The sequence below is a fragment of the Mizuhopecten yessoensis genome, unplaced genomic scaffold (assembly GCF_002113885.1).
Source record: "Mizuhopecten yessoensis strain PY_sf001 unplaced genomic scaffold, ASM211388v2 scaffold10883, whole genome shotgun sequence".
Lineage (NCBI taxonomy): Eukaryota > Metazoa > Mollusca > Bivalvia > Pectinida > Pectinidae > Mizuhopecten > Mizuhopecten yessoensis.
The window spans coordinates 473,619-496,864 of record NW_018408769.1 but is presented as its reverse complement, the minus strand read 5'-3'; the positions used below and the strand labels follow the sequence as shown (position 1 = coordinate 496,864).

Here is a 23,246-nt window from a genome sequence, read left to right as displayed (position 1 = left end):
TTTGTTGCAACTTTCGCATACAAATCCGAATTAGGGATACACTTGCGACTGATTCGTCATAATAGTAGAGTCCTTTACAAACCCGATATTGTGAGGCCGCGGTGCAAGCTGACCTGATCGGGTGCCGTGGGCCAATCAGGGTGGACGCATCGGTACATTACTAGACAATAGTATCTAAATAGTCGTGTCATCGCGGCTTAGGGCTGTCCATTCAAACAGTCTTTGACATACGGACGTATACACTGACCATTAGTGACCAGATAACCCACCGCCGCGCTCGGACCTCAGACGGTGTAGCGGCGGGAAGGCTTAGTACCAATAACACAGGAGAGCTAATTGGTAAGTAAAATCTGTAATTTAGAACATAACATTGAAATATCATATTCGTACACATCATCCAAATTTTATTGATGTTGAAAATATCAGATGCGTTACATGTATATGCCGAGCATTTATCAATAGCCGCGGGATTCAATTTGTCGTTTGTTCAATAATTTTCGTATGTTTTATCTTCAGAATCACGTGTTTTTTTTTCTATCTGTAAAAAGTTAAATGTCCTTATGCAAAAAAGATTTCTCAGTATTGTTTATGTCATAAAAGGCTAAAGCAGGATTGGTAATTACATACTCTAGAGAAGGAGAAGAAGAGACCATTAATTACGAATGAATGAACAGACTCTCTCTATATATGACATGTGTCAATATACCCCCGCTTTTATTGATAGACATGTATCGTCCAAATAGTCTTGTGGGTTTTTAAAAGGGGATTGCTACATATGTAATTAATCAGATACCTGCTATTGCTCGATTGGCACTGAATACTCTTTTTCTTGCTTATATGATAAAAGGTAGGGAGATATTAATGTCAGCGCGACATACTAGAATTGACAGGGGCGTATATTTTTAGTATTTAATTATTATCGATTACAACTTAGATTCCTAGACTAGGTACAGCCGTTATTAACGTCTAATCGAATGCCAAAGTGCGTAATCAATCCCTATTTATAGACGGCCAGTAATTGAATCTTTTTAATAATCAATCAATACTTTAGGTCGATACTCATGAATAACTAACTGTGAATCATATGACCGTTCTCTAAACTGTCGTTCTTTATTTTAGCACTCTCGGGAAAAATCGTCCCCCGACCGGTTGGAACACGCTCCGTGGGTACATATTTACAGTGTGGTCAAACCTTAACACATACCGAACCAGGGATTATAGCTGTCTTTCTGGGTAAGAATTCGATCTTCTCACTTTGAGATAAATAGTGTCTTTTCACATGGCACTAGTTTTTATTTAGCTTGTATACCGTTATAGCGTGTACTTGGTTGGTACAGTTTAACAACAGTTGTAAGTCCTGGATGTGATGTCCAACATGCATCACAGAATGTACCATACCATTAGAAAGAATCCATGTTGATAGGATAAAACGACATATTTTGGAGTGGTAGACGGCCAAATGACCATGTAAACTGTGTCCAAGACCCTCCTCTGCGTATTGGATTACACGAAATCTCAAAGCAGCACTCTGCCAGAACTGGATCACAAGTAGGTTTTGTTCAAGTCAGAAATACATACGTACGATATTGACATATGTCACCTAATTAAAGATAAGCTTCGAGCTCTTTAACAAGATAAACAAGAAATTTCAGAAGAGATGTTAAACAAACTTGTGATATGTTTACCAATATATTATAAAGTCAGTGCTACCTAGCTAAGGGCCTACTGTTCTTTAATGTTGCTCAAACGTCAATTGTGTCGAGAACTCAGAGAGTGGAGTGAGTTCCTTCTGAATTGAAAAGGCGCGGATTTGTCGGTGTTACGGATATTGACAATAAAGGTGGGTGTAGTTTTGTACTTCGTGATGAATTAACGAGGTAGGAAGTATCCGTGGATATGATCGGAAAGCCAAGGTCAACAAGGGATCTTTGTCCTTCGGGGTTCATCCTGTTGACAGACTCATTCAAGTGTTGTTTAATACGAAAAGGGTCAAGAACGGATTGAACAGTGAAAACAAGTACACTGGTATGTTTTCCTCAATAACTAAGCGCTTGAATAGAAAGAAATGTGAGTTACGTTGGTTAGGAACAAATACTGAACTGAGGAAAAATTACACGTATATGTATCTATAAACTTACACCTGTGAAGACAGGTAAGTTAGACCATTTTTTATAGTTAGTGTTTTTCTAATTTTCATAATTTCAATTACAGAATACTATTTTTGTTTCATTTTTTTTTATTTATTTTTTAAATCACCAAGAAGCCCTGCATTGTTTAGTATCTCATTTCAGCATAATTACTTCCCTGTGTGGTGGTTTGATCTAGAACAACGTGGTGCTAGCTGCCGCAGATGTCGGCGCCTTTGAAATATCTAAATATAGGTACATGTGGGGGCATAGTACTCCAAAAGTACATATACACTAATTAACTTAATTGCAGATTTGAGAGTGTTCTTTAAATGGGTCGTACTTACTACGACCACCATGAATTTATACTAGATAGCAACAGTAGAAGTGGTCATACCCCAACCCAACTTTAGGCCGTGCATGAACAGTGTCATCTCTATACAGGTCAGCGTTTTGAGTAGTTGCCGATTTAGTGATATTCCGAAAGCCAGTGTGCGGTTGTGGGACAACCAGTTCCCGAGAATGATCTTATACGACAAATTCTACCTCGATAACTATGTTCAAAGGAACCAGACACTTGTGAAGCTCGTTTAAAACCCTTCCCGTTTACCCATACCACAACATGTCAGTCGAGTGTAACTGGTCTGGGACGATTTCGGCTTGGCAAGTGAGGAGGGAGCCTGAAGTTGGTTCCTAGTTCCTAGTTCCGTTTAAGATAAACGGAACTAGGAACCAGACCCTAGTTCCGTGTAAGAAAATTTTAAATGGAGTCTGAATCTCAGTTCCGTATAAGACTAATTTCTTTATAGAGGCTATGGTAGTCTGAATTTTCGTGTCGGTTATAAGAGGCTGGCTATGATGTTTTTTCTGAAAAAGAACTTGGTCGAAGTTTTATTGATGGTGTAATTTCTAGCTGTTTTAAAGTTTTTCTTAAACGGAACTAGGAACTAGGAACCAACCTTAGCCTCCCAAGTGAGTATGTCCAAGTTAAACTTTCGGATGAAGTAAACATGGAATAACGTGACAAATTTTACACGCACAAAATGAACATTCTAAAATATGTATTTGGATTACATAGGTCATGTTTGCCTTATCGGAATTGGAGTAGACAGGGAAACTTGATTAAGAATACGTTTTTACTGGTAGAATAGATAGAATCAATATATGTGTATTTATTTAGTTGAATATTTACATGTAATTGGGGATCAGAAACGGATTTTGTTTTCCCAAACATCCTAAATATTGTTCTGAAATAATCACTACGGGGCGAGGTCACATCGGTTTTATATGTGGATCAAAGACACGTGCATGTGCAAATTCGCTTCTTAATCAGAACGGGCTTCGTAACGATATGTATAGTAAATAACACTATATATAGAAACCCGAATATATAACAATACCTGATTCAGTCTAGAGTTTTAACAGAGGATATCTCCTATTTCAATCTTATTATAATACGTGGCTTAAATCACATGCATTATGTACGCGTGTATGTATGGAAATGTTATGGTAAATGGATAGTACCCTGGTCAAACTGTTTGTTTGTTTAACATAGAACTGTTTTGGATAACAAACTATAAAGGACAGTGTCACCCAATCCTGCAATAATAAATAAATACTTTAAATGTCCCCATAAGAGATCAGCTAACTTAAGTTTGATTAAACTCATATATACAAAACCTTTAGGTCGTGTATAATTTCAGAATAATGATACACGCGTATTAACTTGACCCATTAGTGTAATTTGACCCAAGTTTATTATAGAATCGATTAAGCCTTTACTATTTATAAAAATAAAACACAAGCCGGCATTCGTCTAATTTCTGATAGGCCGTACATGAACATATGCATATCTCACCAGGTTAAGTGTTAATAAACATGTTTTTTAATCCATTTAAAATGTATTTATAAAGAATGTAAATCGCATTAACATTACAAAAGGCGCGATGCACTAAATACGTATTACAAAAACGAATCACAACCTACGTTAAAGGGATTACTGAACGTGCTACGATAGTTGTGGTTTGGCCTATGTGTGTGTGCGGAAGTGTGACAAGCTGGGGAGGAATTGATCGGGAGGTAAGACATCTTGCGGTAATGAAACATGCAACGTACACATTCTCATATAAGCACAGAAATCAGTGTTTGCTGTCTATAAGAAATTGAGAAACATATCATTACCAGTTGATCTACAATTGAAGATATTTAATGCATTAATCATGCCAGTTCATCTGTATTCATCAGAAATATGGGGTTTTGAAAACACAAATATTATAGAAAAAATCCATCTTCAATTTTGTAAATATATACTAAATGTAAGAAAAAGTACACCCAATTTCATTGTTTATGGTGAGCTTGGAAGATACCCACTAGACATCGAAATTAAATGTAAAATAATAGTATTCTGGCATAAGTTGATTACCTCTAGTAAGTTATCAAGTACTATGTATAAGCTAATGTATACATTACAAGAAAATGGAACTGTGTTATTTAAATGGCTCGCATATATATGTTAAAGATATTTTATCTCAAACTGGCCTGAACTATGTGTGGTACTATCAATCTACATGTTCTTTTTCAAAAGACGAAAATAAGAGGCTTGTGAAAAGTAGACTACAGGATCAATTTATACAGAAATGGTTTGATGATATTCTTAACTCCTCTAGAGGACAAACATATTCAATATTTAAGACAAAGTTTGAACAAGAAAAATATTCAATTAAGCTTAACACAAATGATAGGAAAATTATGTGTAAATTTCGTTCTTCCAATATGCATTTACCCGTAGAAAAAGGAAGATGGTTAGGTATTCCTCGTCAAGAAAGAACATGTACATTATGCAATTCCGACTTTGGAGATGAATTTCATTACTTATTTAAATGTGAAAGTGATTTAGGTAAATGTCTAAGAGAGAAATGTATACCAAAATATTATTTCACTTATCCAAGTCAAATAAAAATGCAAGGATTTTTTAATATATTTAATGTAAAATTTTACACAAAAGTTTGTAGATTCCTAAAAAAGCTTGAAAACATATTAACTTAATTTCTGTACAAGGTTGTGCTCCTTCTATATGTAACTATGCTATATACAATGTTGTAATTGTGTACATCACACGCCATGTATCATATTTACTATATGTATGTGACCTCTTGTCACACACGTAAGTGTGTCGGAGTGAATAAATAAAACTTTAAACATGAAACTATAAGTATATATTGCATATCATGTACATAACTTATTATGAAAAATATCTTAAATGTGTTTATCTTCAATCTGTTAAATTTACGGAATGCAAAAAATAATTGGAGATGCTTGCGACACTTAAATTGGAGAATAATGGACGTTTGCATTATTAAAAATTTAACAAGGAACACGTGGACAGTATTATCTGTAAATTGTGAACCGATTGAAAATTGACGATGTTATTGTGAGTTGTGTACTGATGAACAATTGACGTTGATGCCTCAGTGAAGTTTGCACATAGAGACCTGTTTACGGTGAAATATAAGTCTAAAGCAATGGCCAGTTTACGGTGATACTTGTTACGACCGAAGACCAGTTGTTGATGAAAGTTAAAGTACGTATTATATATTTACCATATGACATTATACATTGATACGACAAGATGCCGATGATATCACTAGTTAATGCAAAACTTGTAAGTTTTAGACCAAGGCCGCGTCAAGATGATGGCGATACAAAATGAACTTGTAAGGTATAAACTTAAGACTCCGTTGACGTTTAGAGGGATAAATGCACGTTGATATTTGTAAACTTTCGAATGAGAAACAAATTGCAACCAAAAGGGTTTTGAAAGAAGAAAACGTTGATGGTAACACGGTTATACGGGCGGATAAGGCCACTGTTATTGGTAAATATGGAGTTGTTCACGAGTAAATGCTGAGTAAATATAAATTACAGAGTCGTCAACTTTGGGACGTTGATCAATACTGTTTTGGATTTATTGGTGGTAAATTGATCACCATATTATCGATTTCCTATCGATCACCTATTGAACCCTAATCTTTGCATCACTGTTTAATTCCTAAAGATAGGGTGACACAATCTGTAGCGCGCGAGGTGGGAACAAAAGAAATTAATCATGAATAAATTCATGACAGCCGTCGATCTGCGGTGTTGTGTGTTAACGTCACACCACAGGTATTGTCTACGGTAAACATTTAAACGATAAACAATTACAAACAATAGCCGTAGTCCAGTGGTATTCCGGTAGTAGGATCCTCGTTTGTCCTCGGTATGTCAGCTATCTTTCGAAGACTGCTGTGTCATGTCTGTATGTTGTTGTACGGAGTCCTATGTGACATCATTACAACATTCGCCCGGTCAATAAGTCATCCAAAATTAATGCAGAATGCCAATGTGAAGTTATTCCCTAATACACTTTATAGCGACAAACATGTACATTACATATATTGCACTATATACAGCGGAATACAAATTGCTACATTTTCTGTACCAATGTTTCTTCAACGTCGACCTTGATTGTTTGCACAATGAAAAGTGAGATAAGTCTTACATGTTGGCCTTCGTAACGGTTAGACTCCCAGTTTAATGAACTGTGCGTGCTTTGTGTAAAGATTGGAAGACAATTACAAAACATAAAAGTAGATTCGTCATATATTTTGACATATAGTAACTTGTGAATTGACGAACATGTCGCTATTTTCTTGTCTGAGTGCAAGTGTTTCCCGAATGTCATTGTATGCATGTACCACGAAGTTCAGGTTTTTGAGCTTAGACAAATTTTGTTTAATGTTAAAGATTGAAATCATGTTGGAATTCGATGAGAGATAAAACAACAATTATATTTCAAAAGAAGTGAAGTAGCAATGATTTCATGAACTCAGTATACAGCGAGAGAATGGTTCCACATGGCGGGGAAAACATACTCCATGTATGATAAATAAACATACCGTGATAATAATGTACACAAGTAGCAGTGCATGTGAAATCAGAAAAGCGAATAAATGTATGTATTTTGGAGTAGATAAATAAAAGAATATAACATAAGGGCTAGGGAGAAAATGAGGTACGGGAGGAGTTTCCCTAGATACATAAGACCATAGGAAAGCTGGTGACGTCAATATGTCTCGTGAATCTAGACCAAATACTGTAAGAATCGGATAGATCGGGGTTTCCGTACTACATTTAAAGCGTAAAGGTTGGTACCCACACAGGTAGGATTCCATTTTCTTCAGAACAATCCTAGGTAAATGGCTGTCTACACTGACTCTATTGTTGAAGATAGGTATAAACTACGGCCATTGTCATGACATGAACAATAGGGGTGGCTGCAATAAACGCGAATTGTTTAATCAAGGTAAATATGCAATCAATGTAGAAGTCACCACAGGAAATTAAAATTCTTGCTTTTGTCAAAGTAAGGTCATATAAACAGTACAAAGATAACATGTAGTTGCAGCTGGGACCTGTTACACGTCCATCCTACTAAAACATTACAAAGGCAACTTAAGTAGATTTAAACAAAGAGGGAGTTACAATGTCGACTCGGAACCAGCGTGTAAGATTCTATGTCCCTTTGATAATCCTCTGATGGAGGGAAATTTTATCTTGACTGAATATGACAGGAATTTAAACAGGGAACTCCACAGGAGACATTCCTCGCTAATATTTAAACCTTGTGTTGCAGATAATGGCGTCCTTTCGGAGGGGAGGCCAATATCGCCAGTCCAAGATGTTGTCCACAGAAGAAAAATGGAAGATACTTTTCAATCAGGTCAGTACTCGTTGTCTTCGTGACTCTTACAGCTATGACTTTAGGAGGATATATCACTATATATAAACTTCTTTTCTTCTAATCTAATTTTCTGACCAACCATTTCCTTCAACTTTAATCGAAAAGAAAATTAGGGATCACTATGTTTTTTCCCTGCTTTGAACATTAAAAACAGAAAATTTTGATTTATAAAATGTTCATTTAATTCATACGTATCAAATAGTTCGTTTAAATTATTAATGTACACATGCTATTTTGAAAAAAGAAATTGCAACTTGTGTTAATGACATATCAAGTAACGTTCATGTATTGGCTTTCTTACATTTTACATTTTCTTACATGAACCAATACACCTAAACATTAAAGCTGATATTTCATATAATGACACAATATATAACTATGTTTTAGATTTACACAAATTTAAGATTAACCTTCAATCCTACATTTGTAGAGAAAACAACAGGTCACTATTATTGCTATTATCTGCAATAACCCCTTTACATGTACACCCTTCCCCTCAACCCCTATTCCCGACCCGACCCCATTTTGTACGGATGAAAAGTTGAACTGTTTTAGGTCAACTTAAGAAGGACTTTAAATTGAGGGTTTTACATGAAATTTGGCTTTATGTCATATTATCTGTCCAACATTGTCAATATGTACATTGTGAAGCTAAACTTAGTCTTCTAGAAAAACAATTACATAGATATCTGAAATGAACGATAGAGTATAAATGACCGAACATTTAAAGCTTGAACTTCTTTGTTTTCTTTCACTTTAAAACCGATTGTTAAAAATAACAATATTTGGCATTTTGATTTTAAATAATTTTAAGGAATTAGTTGATTTTTAGAAACCATTGAGTAAATTATCAATATGTTTTAAACCCATAACTACTAGTCGATCTTTCTCGATGTCTGTGATGCTCTGTCGAAACGAGTTTAAACGAGGCTTTTTAAATGATTCACCATCATTATTGTCTGTTTGATGTTTCTATTAAGTCCACAAGTCCGTTTATGTCTGTCCGAATTTTCCGTCATATATTTCTATTACGTCAGTTTGAATGTCTGTCACTCGTCTGTCTTTCAGGATTTGGCAAATATTTCCATTTACCTCTCTTCTATTTCCAATAGACCTGCATTAATGTATATTACTTGAAGTGCTACTTGACTATCCGTGCTGTTGTTTGTCTTTTTCAAGTTGCCTTACGACCAGAAAAAGGATACAAAAATTATTACTTTTTGATCCGTGTGAAATTGATATGCAGCAAGGTTATATATATATCTGAAGTAAATCGTTTTGGTATGCATGCATTACGAGGTAGATAGTATGATGTCATCATTCGACCTATACAGACTAATTGGAGATATAATTGATTTAAATATCGTTATTTCTAGATGTTCTATTGCTACACAAGCATGCCTTTGGTGTCGTTTTTTCTTCTACAGTGGTGTTATATTGGAACAAGATTTTAACTTAAAGATAAGGTTCCCCTAATAACTCCGCGCAGATAGATACCATCTTATCAATTAGGCAAGCCCGTACTTTGAGGCCCCCGACAGGAGGTAACCAATATATCATTATTTACCAATTAACCCTACATTTGCAAAATGCAACCACGTTTTTATACGGTCAATTTTAACGTAAAGCAATTTCAATTAGTCACTTTTATCGTACACTTTAGATATAATAACGGTATTCCATGATCTGACTATTCTTTACAGAACTGGGACTGCCAGTGATTTAATAAGTAAATTTAATCAGTTAAACACAGAAGTTCTCGCTGAGATATGACTGCTATGGTCCATATTGTTTTCATTCCCGAGTACGTAGAACAGTTTTGAAATTTTAACACAGATAACATGCCACGAAGATTGCTAACACCTATAGATTTCATAATATAATTGACAGAATTACAGTGTTATTTCCTAATAAAGTTACGTGCGTACCATGCTCGACATTGCTGACCAGTCCCGTTGTGACCAGTTATACATCATAGCTAGTCCATATTTTTGTATTCATTTTTGGAACATTATTAACAGACGATACAAAATAAATGTTTAATTCTATATTGATTGCGCGTAAGTTCACCCTCTCCTCCTTCTTATTTAAGTACATGTATATATAAGCATGATTAACTCTAATAGCCATCAAGTTATGACGTTGTTCATTGAATATTTTTAGTAAAGGGATGTTTATAGGTGAAGATTGTAATCACTTGTCAACCGTGTTGCGGTTTCATTGATACCTGACGGAAGCGAATATGATCAAAGAACTAATAACCAGTGTTTATTGTAACCATAGGTAACCAAACACCTCCAAAGGAAGTGAACGGGAAAATGTCACATTAAAAAGAAGCCGTATCTATATCCAGAAAGAGAACATGACATAAATAAATAGCATTGCTGCATTTTATTAAATCGGACGACAGAGCGACCAAACTGTGTGGTCAACCTGGCTTGTGTAAATCAATATATTTCAAAGGGATTTCAAAATATTTTTTATTTACCTATTATATTTCTGCATAGACAAGTGTTCAAACTGTATTTTATATATAATTCTTTATTTGGTTAACGAGGATTACGAACTGTATTTTATCTTGTAGCAAACGCGAAAGTCTGTATACAGTGCACAACAGTACTGCGATCACATCCGGAAATACTTACAGAGCTTGTCTGGACAGACAGAAGGGAATTCTGGGAGCCGAGATGAAAGACCAATGTCGTATTTACTGCGGAAACTCAAAGTCGACTTACAAATGTCGTTTCAAAGGTAACACAAAAATAAATCACTTCTATTTCTCTATTATAGTTTTGTTGAGTATAATTTAATTTGTTTTCATTTTCCCAAATTACTTAAATTGTACCAATAGCCGACTGACCGACACCATTACTGTTGCAGTTTCGTACAGGAGTTCCTGCGAGAGCCACTATTGGGTATTGGTCTTCTGCTTGCTACTCTCAAGGCCGTCCAAAAATGCACATCCGACTTCTCACGTGCCACTGCCAAAGTCAAAGCCATCAACTCCAAACGACTGTTGGTACGTTGTGCCTTTCATTAGTGAATCTAATTCCCCCCTCCAATCTCTCCTACCTCTTTCCCTTTCCCCCTCCCTTTTTAAGAAAGGTCTATTATTTTCAAAATCTCTCTGCGTTGTAGATAAAAACACCAGTCTCATTAATAAGATTAGTCCTAACTTTAAACCATGTCTTCAAAAACGATATATCCTCTCTATGCTCGAGTTGTCCTTGTATGTTATATGTTACGTCACTCATCGATACTACTTTTAGTAAGCTAATAAAACTAATTAAATGGACCTGAAGTATCGAGTATACCCTGTGACATATTCTTATTTTCAGACGGATGAACACGACTGCTTGCTGTGCCTCAAATTTGCCTTACGTGAACAGGTGTGTATGACGTAATCATTTAATGGCATTTAAGTGTAGGGCCTTGCTCTCAAACGTTAGGTATGGACTGCGACCATTGATTTTCTTGCGACATGTTTCTCCCATTAATGACCAAACACCCATATTGATATTCCTTGACTTTTGTATACAAGGTATACCGACCACAGTTCATTCGTTGCAATGACTATTTAATTTATTATTCTAATTGTTTAGAAAATGAGGATAATACCTTTGCCAACATAGAGAAAAAAATAAACCACACTGTATTATTGTCAAAATTGGCCGAAATAGGGATGTTGTAATCTTTGTCTTTAGTCATGCTAGCGACACCATTAACCTCTAGGGTCTATTGTTTTAGGAGGCCACGAATCTGCTCCTTGACGAGTCGTACGGACTGGAGTGCGTAGCTTCAGCCCTAATGAGTTCCTTCACGAAGTCCCGCTTGGTTGCGTTAGAGGTGGGTACTGTCAGACGAGACGGGAACACCATAGGGCTAAAGTTTAAATGTACGAATAGCTACACATAAAATAATGCAATATTATACGACGATTCTCGTAATGACATGTCACAACAATCGTTGTGGCTCTTTAATACATTTTGTATTTCGATTCCGGTAGAGATCAAATGTATATAAAATGCCACAAGCTGTAATCTGTTACTGTTTGGGTTCCAACTACTTTGCTTGTGTTTGACGTTAATGTTTTGGTCTCTTTTGTTTACTTCAGATAATGAGTCTTGTTTTGACTGACTCGAAAGGGTTTTCCAGAAACCTGGATTGTTTTACGTACTTCCGATTGAAGAACTGCGAGCCTGTCCGTTTTCGTTTTCTCGTCAGCATGCTGATGTCTACCGGCTCACAGAATGTTGCCTTTCAGGTAGGTTTTATCTTAACACAGAAACGCGATGTTATTGTGGAACAGATTCAGCTTTACAAACGTTTTCTTTCATGTTGTTTTAGTTTTGTCCATATACTCACCTATCTTTTTTTCAATTTTATTCTGGAATATTCATACTACGAAAGGTTTTTAAACTAACTAGCAACACTACAGTGTATGCAGGTTTGCATTAATTAAATTTTTTTTATTTCATAATGCAGGTTTGTTGTATGAAGTTTATCAACTCGCTCCTTGCTGCGAGCCCAAACATGAACTCCAGGGTGTTTCTTCAGAATGAGCTGATCACTGCAGGACTGGATGCGGATACCTTAAAGCAGGTTAGCTGTTCATTCTTTGTTTTCATACACTCGATCTAAAGGAGATATTGAAAGGTTGGCACTATGTATATTTAATTTCTTCAATATTCCATTATGTTTCTTTACGTATTTACATTTGTAATACTAACGTGTTAAACCGTCTGTTTTTCAATTCTCATATAGAGTGTTGATACTGAGTCAAGTTTGGAACACATAGAACTGGGTCGAGAATTAACCGAATTCCATGAAACGTTTGTGGATGTTGATGCGTTGATAGAATACCGATCATCTCTTGAAACAACGAACGACGATCTCCAGAAACAAGTAATACATACATCTATTGATCTGCTATTAAAGATTCACACAATCTCCTGTAAAAAGGTACACATGCTTTGAATTTCTTAAGAGCACCTTTCTTTGACAAGGTATATGAAAAGGAAAAAATAATAAAAAAGGATCTTGAAATAAATAAATACGGTAAAATGAATATTGATATGTTGATAAATCATTACATTAACACACCCTTGCTGGTTTCTTTTAGTTATTCGTCCTGCAAGAGGAAGTCCAGGTAAGCTGTTTTCTATGAGAAAATTCAAAGTTGATTAGCAATAGAATTAAATTATTTTAATTTGTATTATTCGTTATCAGTATATACATTATACATTCCATTTCTCCAGTTATTGTTGTTCGTTTTCGAATTATGCAAATCCGTAAACTGTACGCCGGGAAATGAAGTTTGCTTCTTGAAATTATCTGTTTTTTGCTGAAAATTCCTGTTAAACCCATGATTGAAATAATCTATCATTGTTATACATCACGAGTGTTTATATGGTACGCAGAGTACACGGAACACAAGTGACATTGACTCTGGGGATGCGTCTATGAAGTCAAAGACAGGTGACAACAGTGCTCACCCCAAAGTTCCAGGTGAGTACGACCGGAACCGATCAGACACACATTCACAAATGCACTTGTTCATTTACAAATAGTTAAGAACAAACGAAACGCTTAAATATACAGGTTAAAATAATTCAAACAAAGTTTATGAATTGCGATCAAATTAATTAGTTTTTTTAATCTTTAATATATCAAACACTCTATACGTTTGTGATGGAATATGATATAACTCTTCTACTGATGTGTTTCCATGACATGTACTCATTGACGTGTTTTTATTAACGTATACTTATATTAGTTATTGACGTTATTCTGTTGAAGAATTCTTAATAAAACGTAGGAATTGCCCTGTACGTCAACGAATGTGCCAGTATGATAATTGACGTACATTCGTTGACGTATTGTCACAGACGTATTCTTATTAACGAATACGTATTACATGTTATATACTCTTTATTGCTATTAACTAATTGATAGATAATTGATGACTTATTGAGTTTTATATGTCTGCCCAACCCCGTATTTTACAGATCCCCCGCCACCACCTCCGTGTACCGGGCCATCCAGAAAACCAAACACGGGGATAACATTTCCGTTCCTCTATTGGAAACCCCTCAATGACGTACAAGACACCATCTTCCAGGTAAAAACCTATTAAGTATTTTCGTGAAGGACAATATGTGTTAAACACAGAAAAATGTACATGACAGCGATGATTTTCTTACTAAAGTAAAGTCTCACTGAAATCCATTCACGTATATGACAACACCTATAAATATCCCATTTCAGACTTTGAGCAATGACAATATCCTAAACGATGAGGACTTGGACGTATATGACTTCACCTATAAATATCCTATTTCAGACTTTGAGCAATGACAATATCCTACACGATGAGGACTTAGACCTATAGATGACGTCCCATATAAATATCCCATTTCAGCCTTTGAGCAATGACAATATACTACGCGATGAGGACTAGACGCATATGACGTCACCTATAATTATCCCATTTCAGACTTTGAGCAATGACAATATACTACACGATGAGTACTAGACGCATATGACGTCACCTATAATTATTCCATTTCAGACTTTGAGCAGTGACAATATCCTACACGTTGAGGACTTTGACATGACATCACCTATAAATATCCTATTTCAGACTTTGAGAAGTGACAACATGCTACACGATGAGGACTTAGACGTATATGACGTCATCTATAAATATCCCATTTCAGACTTTGAGCAATGACAATATCCTAAACGATGAGGACTTGGACGTATATGACTTCACCTATAAATATCCTATTTCAGACTTTGAGCAATGACAATATCCTACACGATGAGGACTTAGACCTATAGATGACGTCACATATAAATATCCCATTTCAGACTTTGAGAAGTGACAACATCCTACACGATGAGGACTTAGACGCATTTGAAGCAGCGTTCAGACTTGAATCAAGAAAACCGCTTGTCACTCTGAAAAAGAATCAAGGTAAAAGATCAGATTTTCATCTTTGTTCAATATTATACAATTATGGACTTCAGATGAGGTCTATCCCTGATTTACGGACCTGGTCTGAACAATATCCACAGAGGCCGAAGGCCGAGGTGAATATTGTTCCGACCAGGTCCGTAAATCAGGGATAGACCGAATCTGAAGTCCACAATTGTTTTATTATACATGTATGACATTTTACAATGAGATTAATATGTTTTCAAGTCATAAACACATGGTAGGCATGGACCATTTAGGATAGAATCACAGAGTGAAGGACTTCAAATACAAAATAACATACACAAAATTTGAATTTCAGATTCAATTCATGTGATATTTAATTTCAAGTAAATATTATTTGCACAATCGACATCATCAATATTCACATAGTTCAGAATGTGATGAGATAATTCATTTGCAGTTGAATTTAGTAGTGTGGTTGGTAACAGAATTATACAGACTGGCTGGGAAATGACCTAGGCCTGATTTTAGAAGCGGTCTGTTTATAGGTCGAGGTCTGTAACACTTTTCCATTCATAGAACGAGGTTTGTAACAGGTCATTTGATTGCAATTGGCTGTTAATCGGTGGCTGGGAAATTTCCGAGGCCTATTCTAGTAGCGGTCTGTAACACTTTGATATGTATAGGTCGAGGTCTGTAACGTTAACATTTTTCTATTCATAGAACGATCGAGGTCTGTAACACTTTTCTATTCATAGAACAAGGTCTGTAACATATTTACAGACACGTCACATGATGTCGCTCCTCCAATCAGGGTTGTGAATAAGCACCAGTCATATAATAATGCTATTTATTTACTTAATGTCCCTGCAGGTAGGGCGTAAGAATTGTACCTGCTGCCCCCATTGCAAAATCGTAAGAGGCGACTAAATTTGGGATCTTATCTTTTGTCTTCTGTCTAAACAACTTTCTTCTTCATAATGTCTCCCTTGACAATGCCTAACTTTTGGCCTTTAGTTGAGCGTTCGCCCCTGTGAGGTAGGCTTTGTGTTCTGTCCCCTGGTCGAGACATACCAGTGTCTGTAAAAATGGTAGTTTCAACTCCTGCTTAACGCTCAGCAATTAGGAGTGGGACGACTGGTACGCCCGTTGTCAGTATAATGTGACCGGGTGGGGTGTCCTGCTGGGTGTTTTCGGCAGTATGTTTCAGTGAGATAACACTACAAAGTCGGCATCAATCCCGCGCTTTCACATTGATGGGGGCTGGAGGGGCTGGAGATTGAAAGAAGTGATGGGTATCAAAGAAATGTGATGATAGATGTAAGGGCTGTATAGAGTGCTAGTCGTATGGACCGGGGAGGTGTTTGGAGTGATTGGGAGGAGGGGTTGGCTGGGGGGGGGATACTTAGTTTTTGATATTTTTACTTTTATGTGTAAGTGCTTTTTGTTTTATAAAGTTGTTTTGAGTACTTTGATTTATTGTGTCCTAGTTTATTATTCAATAATTTTGCGTTCTTGCCTGGTTTCACAATCACCAACTTGTAAAAGGTATCAAAGTATATTTTCCTTGGGAATAGAGTTTGCAAACGCTAATCAAATATCACCAGTTCCTTTTCATGTTTCAGAATCTCGACAGCTACGTCACGAAAAGAAAATGATTTTTCTAGAACGATCAAGAGCACATAATTTGGGTAAGTAAGATGAAAACATATCATTATGCACAGGCTTTGAAAATCTGAAGAACATACTCTGTTTAAAATGGTGTCAGACAGATTGACTGTTTTAGTCGTATATTTGCTTTTGAAGTAGTATGACAACATGACATCACTTAATACATCACGCATCCCCCGATATGATATTAGTATTCAACCTTATTAAATTGTAATGTAAAGAGTCTCGACTAAAACAGGTGTCTACCTTACAGTTCTGGCTCGGCGGAAGGTGGGACTGGCGGCGGAGGATGTAAAAACAGCACTGGACCAGTATGACTATGAAGCTGTAGATGCGGACAGTGCGGAGCTGCTGTCGCGATTCATTCCAACTGAGACCGAGGTATGTACTTCATAAACAAATATCATATTTGATACTCAATCGCACTAAATATGTTGATATACAGCTTAATTTGAATGACATTGAGTAGTTACTTGTCATAATCTTATCTTTCTTTGAACTAGTTGAGAGACGTGATGTCACTTACCTGTAACTATGAAGAGTTGGCAGAGGCGGAACAGCTCATTGTTCAGGTAAACTTTTTTTATGACGATAACTATCGACAATTTTCAATAAAGATTGTATAAGCTCATGAACTTTATAACAAAATAAAACAAAAAAGATTTTCCTCATTGGAATTCGTTTCACAGAAATTAACGCGTTATACAGTATTATCAAGATTTGGTTGGAAAAAGTCATACGCAATACTACATTACATCGCGTATTATTTACAGCTTGTGTCTGTGTCGGATCTGGAGGGCAAACTCAGCTGTATAGCCTTCATGAATCAATTTCAGAGGAAGGTGGATGCCCTGGCACCGGTAAGTACAAAGTCGGTTGAAACAAGGGAGGTTATTGATATAGTTTGTCAGCTGTCCTCAATCTCGTGATAAACCATGAAGTTATTTCGTCTTTTGGAAGTACAGTGATAAATTAAACCAATTAAACTAACTACAAGCTTGTTATTGGTAGCTACTGAAGGCCATCCTGAAATTGTTAATGCAATATTGCTGCAGGGAGACGTCTTTGGTCCTTTTCTGTTCCTACTTAATATTTTTCATGGCATAGCTGATATAGTTACAGTTGTGGGATCGCACAATGTTACACGATGTGCGGTGTGCGCACGATGTGTGCACGGTGTGTGAACGGTGTGTGCACGATGGGCGAACGATAAAAAGCTGGACGATCATTGTATGCGCACATCTGTGCGCACGTTGGACGGACGTTGTGCGATAACAATCGTGGTTCGTGTAAATTGAGGAATGCCTTAACAATTTATACGAGTTCGTGTTTAAATATATCAACTTGATGTTTACGTATGTTTCTATATTCTAGTAACATATATAAACTTATCTTTCTGTCTATGCATTCTTATATTTAGAAATTGTGTTTTCTGTGTTTTTAAACAAACTTAATCGACACATGTATAATTACAACACAATCCCGTATACAGGTAAACATAACCACTTTGTACATGTACCTGGACCGTAGTTTTCTCCCCGCCTGGGGCACTTACGTAACTCGTCGGGTAAGGCCGGGGGTGTGAAAATCCAGGTGAAGGGGAGCTATAGGCAAACGAATGCAAATAACAAATACTATTCATTACGGTCAAACGGTATCGCATATCAGCTCTGTGTGTCAGGCACTGGTCAGGTAAAACTCCGGACACTCATCAAATTGTTATTTACCTGTTCTGTTACCTTTGGAGCCAAACCCATTCTTGACAGCTTAACGGTCGCTGTAATACTGTGTAACACGCATTGTGAAATTGTATAATCTTGATTATTGTGATGAGAAATTACAGATATATACACAGTGTACAGCATACAAGCCTTCCGTATTTTTGTCATTCCGTAATTTTGATCTACAAATGATAGCAAATCGCACAGTTAACTGTGCGGAGAGAAGCGCACAACGGGGCGAACGATTGCTAAATCGCACAGTTGTGCGCACCATGTGTGATCGGGACTCCGTGGAGGTACATCACATTTACAAATCTACATAGAGAAAGTTTGGAAACTGTATCTTGTAATGGGAAATTTTGGAGCGTGTTTTAAATAGGAAACATGGCATCACTACTGTTGATGATGAATTCAATAAGAATATTCTAAACAGTGTATCAACTTTATTTCTAAATTCAACACAGTTCTTTTAGATTCCTGTAAAATACCAGTTATATGTAATATTATCATGATCATGTGTGCACCTGTCGCCAATATTTAAATGAGAGAATGCTATATATATACATGAATATTCAGTATTTGTACATATGATTAGTGCACTGTTCAAGTAAATCATCAATACAGATAACGGAATTGTCTGTATGTTATATCTTTACTTCGTTTGCTGAATTACATATATACAAGCTCAAGCCTCTATTGATTATGAAGAGTTTATTACCTTAATGTGTTATTAAGTGCCAGTCACCCTGTGAGTCTCTTTAGATCCTGGAGAAGACCTAGTGTTACATTATGTACAATGTATGGTCTGTTGTCCTGGTGGTGAAACATGAACGCATATCTAAAGTTATCTTCCCTAAACATGTGACACAGATTTATCTCCCCTACACCACTGACTTGGATTTGTATACTGTTTGTATATTCATGATAGTTGTTATCAATTTGACATTTCTTATATATTACATGTTCTGTATACAGATGCATTCTAACATCTCACAGAAGAGAACACATATAGGCCTCCCCTGTTGTTCAATTTTATTTAATAAATGTAGTTTTAGTACAAAACAAAGCAACTTTTCAAGTACCTTGTAGTACTTAACAATTAAGAATTTTAGTTTCTCTCAATATAAACATTGTAGAACACTCTTCGTTTTATTTCAGGAACTGAATAACATTCAGAAATCCTCTTCTTCTTTGCTGAACTGTGAAAGGATTAAGAAAGTGTTTGAGGTAATGTTGATTCACTAAAATGATAAAGAATAATCTATTTTAGAATGACTTTTAGCAACAACAAAAAAAGACAGTTCTTCACAACTTTGTTTGACAATATTTTTTCTGAACACAGATAATCCTGCTTCTCGGAAATTACGCAAATACCAACAAATGCGGTTCCATCCACGGCTTCCACTTTTCCTGTCTGTCATCGGTAAGCCATAGTGTACATTGTTGTCATAATGATATTCTCGTCTTATCTAATAACAGCAAATATAAATGTTATCCTGCCGTCACGCAGAGGAAAAGTCTCTGTCTTGTTTAATGTTGCAGTCCAATACTGTATATAATTTAACGTAAACTAGAACCTACATGTATCAACAGTCTATTTGTTTCTTCCCCAGCTGAAAGACATGAAGTCAAGTGATAAGACACAGACTCTCGTCGATTTCATTGTAAGGATGATGGCCCGTAACCATCCGGATATTCTTCACTGGTACCAAGACATCGACCTGCTCCCCGTGGCTAAAGGTAAGGCTAAAAGGAATACTCCATAAAACTGCTCGAACCCCTTTGGGCATTTGCAAATGCATAATTTGAGCATATAATATTGCCTGCACTGAACGTAACCAATTCTAATTGTGTCCTTACATTTCCACTTTTACCTTTTTTCTAATGTTTAACCAAAGATTTTTTGTCAAGCAGGATATTCTATTCATGTATTTATACAGCTTGTTTATAAGGGTTGGGGCTTTGTTTTGATGTATGCTTTGATTTAAAATATGCTTAAGTGTACACATTTTGTTCCGACGTTGTCCTGTACAGGCTGTGGTTCATGTAAAATATGTACAGGTTTTATTCTTGCCTACGCGGAACACGTCTCACTGCCTACGTTGAACACAATCAATACCAAATGTCGAACATGTATACTTTATTATGTGCCACAGGTAGTTTTGCTCGCCTGACATCCCTGGTACAGGAGCTAGACGAGGGTATTCGGATGGTGGGCGACCACATGAACCAGACGTCTAGTGGTCATTCAGAACGATTGGCTGTATCCTTTGCTATTATATGATATACAAACCATCCAGATATTCTCTTTTTAAATTGTAAAAACAGTTTTCATATATGGATGCATACTGCGGACGTTGAAATAATTAGTAAAAAATTGAAACATGATTTATATCTTGATTGTCATTTAGTATATTTTTCTGATACCAATCATATTCAGCGATATTTCTCGTTGTGCGTGGTATAGAATTGTCGTATGATTAGTAAAAATTACTGAATGGGATTTAGATAAGGAAACGAAGAAGAGTTTTAAATAAATTACCGTTAATTGTTACAGTTGTTTCTTTGACTTAAAAACAGACTTTTTATGAAGAAGGCGAAGAGCGCATTTGGAAACTGAGGCGGTCATGCCAGCGTACACACACTGTCTACACACGTGCGTGTTCTACGTTTGGGGAGAATTCTGAAAATATTGAGCCTTCAGAACTGTTTGGACACTTTAAACAGTTTGTCAATGCGTATAAGGTATTGATTATTTCAAGTTTAATATGTTATGAAATCGTGCTTACTCATATATTGATAAGAACATTAATACGTAATGAAGTCTATCTACGATTTTTTTTATCTTAAAATCAATTTATCACTTTATTTTGTTTTTGTTTTTAATCTTTGTTGATTTACAACTATCTGTTCAGTAACTTATATGTTTGACACTGCAGTGGTTTTCTGTCTGTGACATAATAATATACTTAAGTTGCATACGTTTTAGGGATCGTTGACCAAACTGATGACAGAATCTCCATCTGAAGTAGTGAATCGCCCAGACCAATCGGAATATGCGCAGCCAGCAGTCGAGACCTCTTACGATTCGTCCACAGAGTATACTTCTCTACAGGTCATTAGAAAAACACCTACTATTGACTACGTCAATGCAGATCAACGGGAAGAATTTCCCGCCTATACCCACGACTTAGGGAGTGAGAGGACAGATGATTTGTCCTACTGCGATTTAGAAGTAGCTGAGGCGCTTAGAAACCATTGTGAATCGGAAACAGACGGACTGTTGTGTGACTGTTGTTTCAAGGAAACGGGAGAATGCGCGCTAGCCAATAACCAATACGGAAATTTTCCGACAAAAAGAAACAGTGCAGTGGAAAATTGGATTGTTTGTAATAATAAAGCCATGTTAGAGACTAGTTACAGGGCTGGTGACGAACTTCCCCTAGATTACGGTGATGACATCAACAACAATGTGCATGACGTACAACACAAAATAGATACTGAGAGCTATGACAGTGCATTTTTTGGGTCTGATGCGAACGTTTTGAAATCCTCGGGACGAAGTTCACAAGAAGATGTGCTAACACAACCTAGTATGCCTAGGTCTAGCACACCTTACACGTGCATGCGTACGGCAGATCCAATTCCCGACTACAGCCGATGCCCATCTCCTGCAGGGAGCTTCGCCAGTAAGGACACGTACAGCAGCGAGCTCTCCAAAATTCTCACTGAATTCGAAGGCAATCTGAACCAGTATGAATCCGAAGTTTCCCCGACCTATCGTCGGTTTTACACCGTGAAGTCCATTATCTACCTTTAGAGCAATCTGATATTGTTAGAATAAAGTTCGTGTTGTCGGGTATAGGCTCAGTGAACTACGCGCCATATTCGTAAGGTACCAGGGCCGTTTTGTGATCATCACATGCTGCTTTTCTTTCGATTTCGGGAGATTATGGACTTCTTTAGTTACACATATCTGAAAGCAGCAAGTAGCAGAAACATCATTCAAGACGACAGTCTTCAGCGATCAATTTTAGCAACAATTTTAAATGATTACTTGTACCACTTTAGTACCGGTCACTACCGTACCCAAGAACAACTCGTTCTTTGTGTATCAACTGAATCATGTCACCTATTTTCACAGGGAATATAGACCATGACAAATTTGTACATTTTAAGCAACCTTGTTAATTAATCAACCCTCCGTAAGTTTTAATAATATATCTTGAGGAAAATGTGTTCTGTTTAGGCCAACCAAGGTGATAAGGCAGTGATCCACACAACTATAACAGCGGCACAACCGTCAATCATATCAGTCATATTTATGTTGCCCTTCAACTTAACAAACGCATAAATTATTTCCCTTTGTTTTAGTAAAACTAAAGTAGACTGGTACTACTTACATTGTACAACATGGCAACAGCGTTCCAAGTCCAATCCCTGTTACAGTGCAATATTTTCTAGTTAGTCCTCAAACGTTAATGTGTAAATGTTGTGTGCAATAAACAATGTTGTGTGTAATAAACAATGTTGTGTGTGTGTAATAAACAATGTTGTGTGTAATAAGCAATGTTGTGTGTAATAAACAATGTTGTGTGGTTCCATGTTGTCAGATATAACAGTGTTAAACTCAATATCTAACCGGAATTGACATTAATACTAGGCCTATATCTTTGCATATTGCATACTTTGAATTCAATGGCAATTAACCGCTTAGAATACTCGAAATTTCATACAGGATAATTGAGGAAGTGTTTGGCTCATTTGTACAAAGAAATACAGGTACGAATTGTAATATATCTCTTACTTATTGTTAAATTAAATTTAATTGAGTGCTGACCTATAAATACAACATGGTGAGTCTGAGCCACCGTCTACAATTGATCTGAAATACGTCGGTCAAGAAAGCCATCATTAGAAATGTTATCACAATACATTTATCGCGGCCTGTTTTTAAGATTTCTAGGGTAAAGCAACCTCAACAACGTAAGTGTGTTAGTAAA

The 23,246-nt window shown here is 36.4% G+C and overlaps 1 protein-coding gene across 3 annotated transcripts; it reads left to right on the top strand.

The window, feature by feature from the left end:
• Nucleotides 1–240: 240 nt before the first annotated feature.
• On the top strand, nucleotides 241–23,246 carry LOC110463251 (formin-like protein 1). 3 transcript variants are annotated; one of them, XM_021517688.1, is made up of 24 exons: nucleotides 241–339; nucleotides 1,120–1,233; nucleotides 7,801–7,887; nucleotides 10,493–10,659; nucleotides 10,789–10,927; nucleotides 11,247–11,297; nucleotides 11,656–11,754; nucleotides 12,023–12,172; nucleotides 12,394–12,510; nucleotides 12,673–12,813; nucleotides 13,031–13,057; nucleotides 13,329–13,416; nucleotides 13,917–14,029; nucleotides 14,782–14,887; nucleotides 16,477–16,542; nucleotides 16,776–16,903; nucleotides 17,026–17,094; nucleotides 17,296–17,382; nucleotides 19,402–19,470; nucleotides 19,586–19,666; nucleotides 19,857–19,983; nucleotides 20,400–20,506; nucleotides 20,824–20,988; nucleotides 21,233–23,246. In XM_021517688.1, the coding sequence occupies exons 3-24, from the start codon at nucleotides 7,804–7,806 to the stop codon at nucleotides 22,061–22,063; spliced, it is 3,012 nt and encodes a 1,003-aa protein (XP_021373363.1). In that variant the 5' UTR covers nucleotides 241–339; nucleotides 1,120–1,233; nucleotides 7,801–7,803; the 3' UTR covers nucleotides 22,064–23,246. The 3 variants fall into 3 exon arrangements, with proteins under 3 accessions (XP_021373363.1, XP_021373362.1, XP_021373361.1); XM_021517687.1 differs by lacking the exons at nucleotides 241–339; nucleotides 1,120–1,233 and adding an exon at nucleotides 2,536–2,570; XM_021517686.1 differs by lacking the exons at nucleotides 241–339; nucleotides 1,120–1,233 and adding an exon at nucleotides 4,138–4,205.

Coding starts and splice junctions, on each gene's coding strand:
- LOC110463251 (XM_021517686.1), top strand. CDS start 4,158: ATGTGTGTGTGCGGAAGTGTGACAAGCTGGGGAGGAATTGATCGGGAG. Junction 10,660..10,788: donor TTACAAATGTCGTTTCAAAG/GTAACACAAAAA, acceptor TTACTGTTGCAG/TTTCGTACAGGAGTTCCTGC. Junction 17,383..19,401: donor AGGTGGATGCCCTGGCACCG/GTAAGTACAAAG, acceptor GTTTTATTTCAG/GAACTGAATAACATTCAGAA.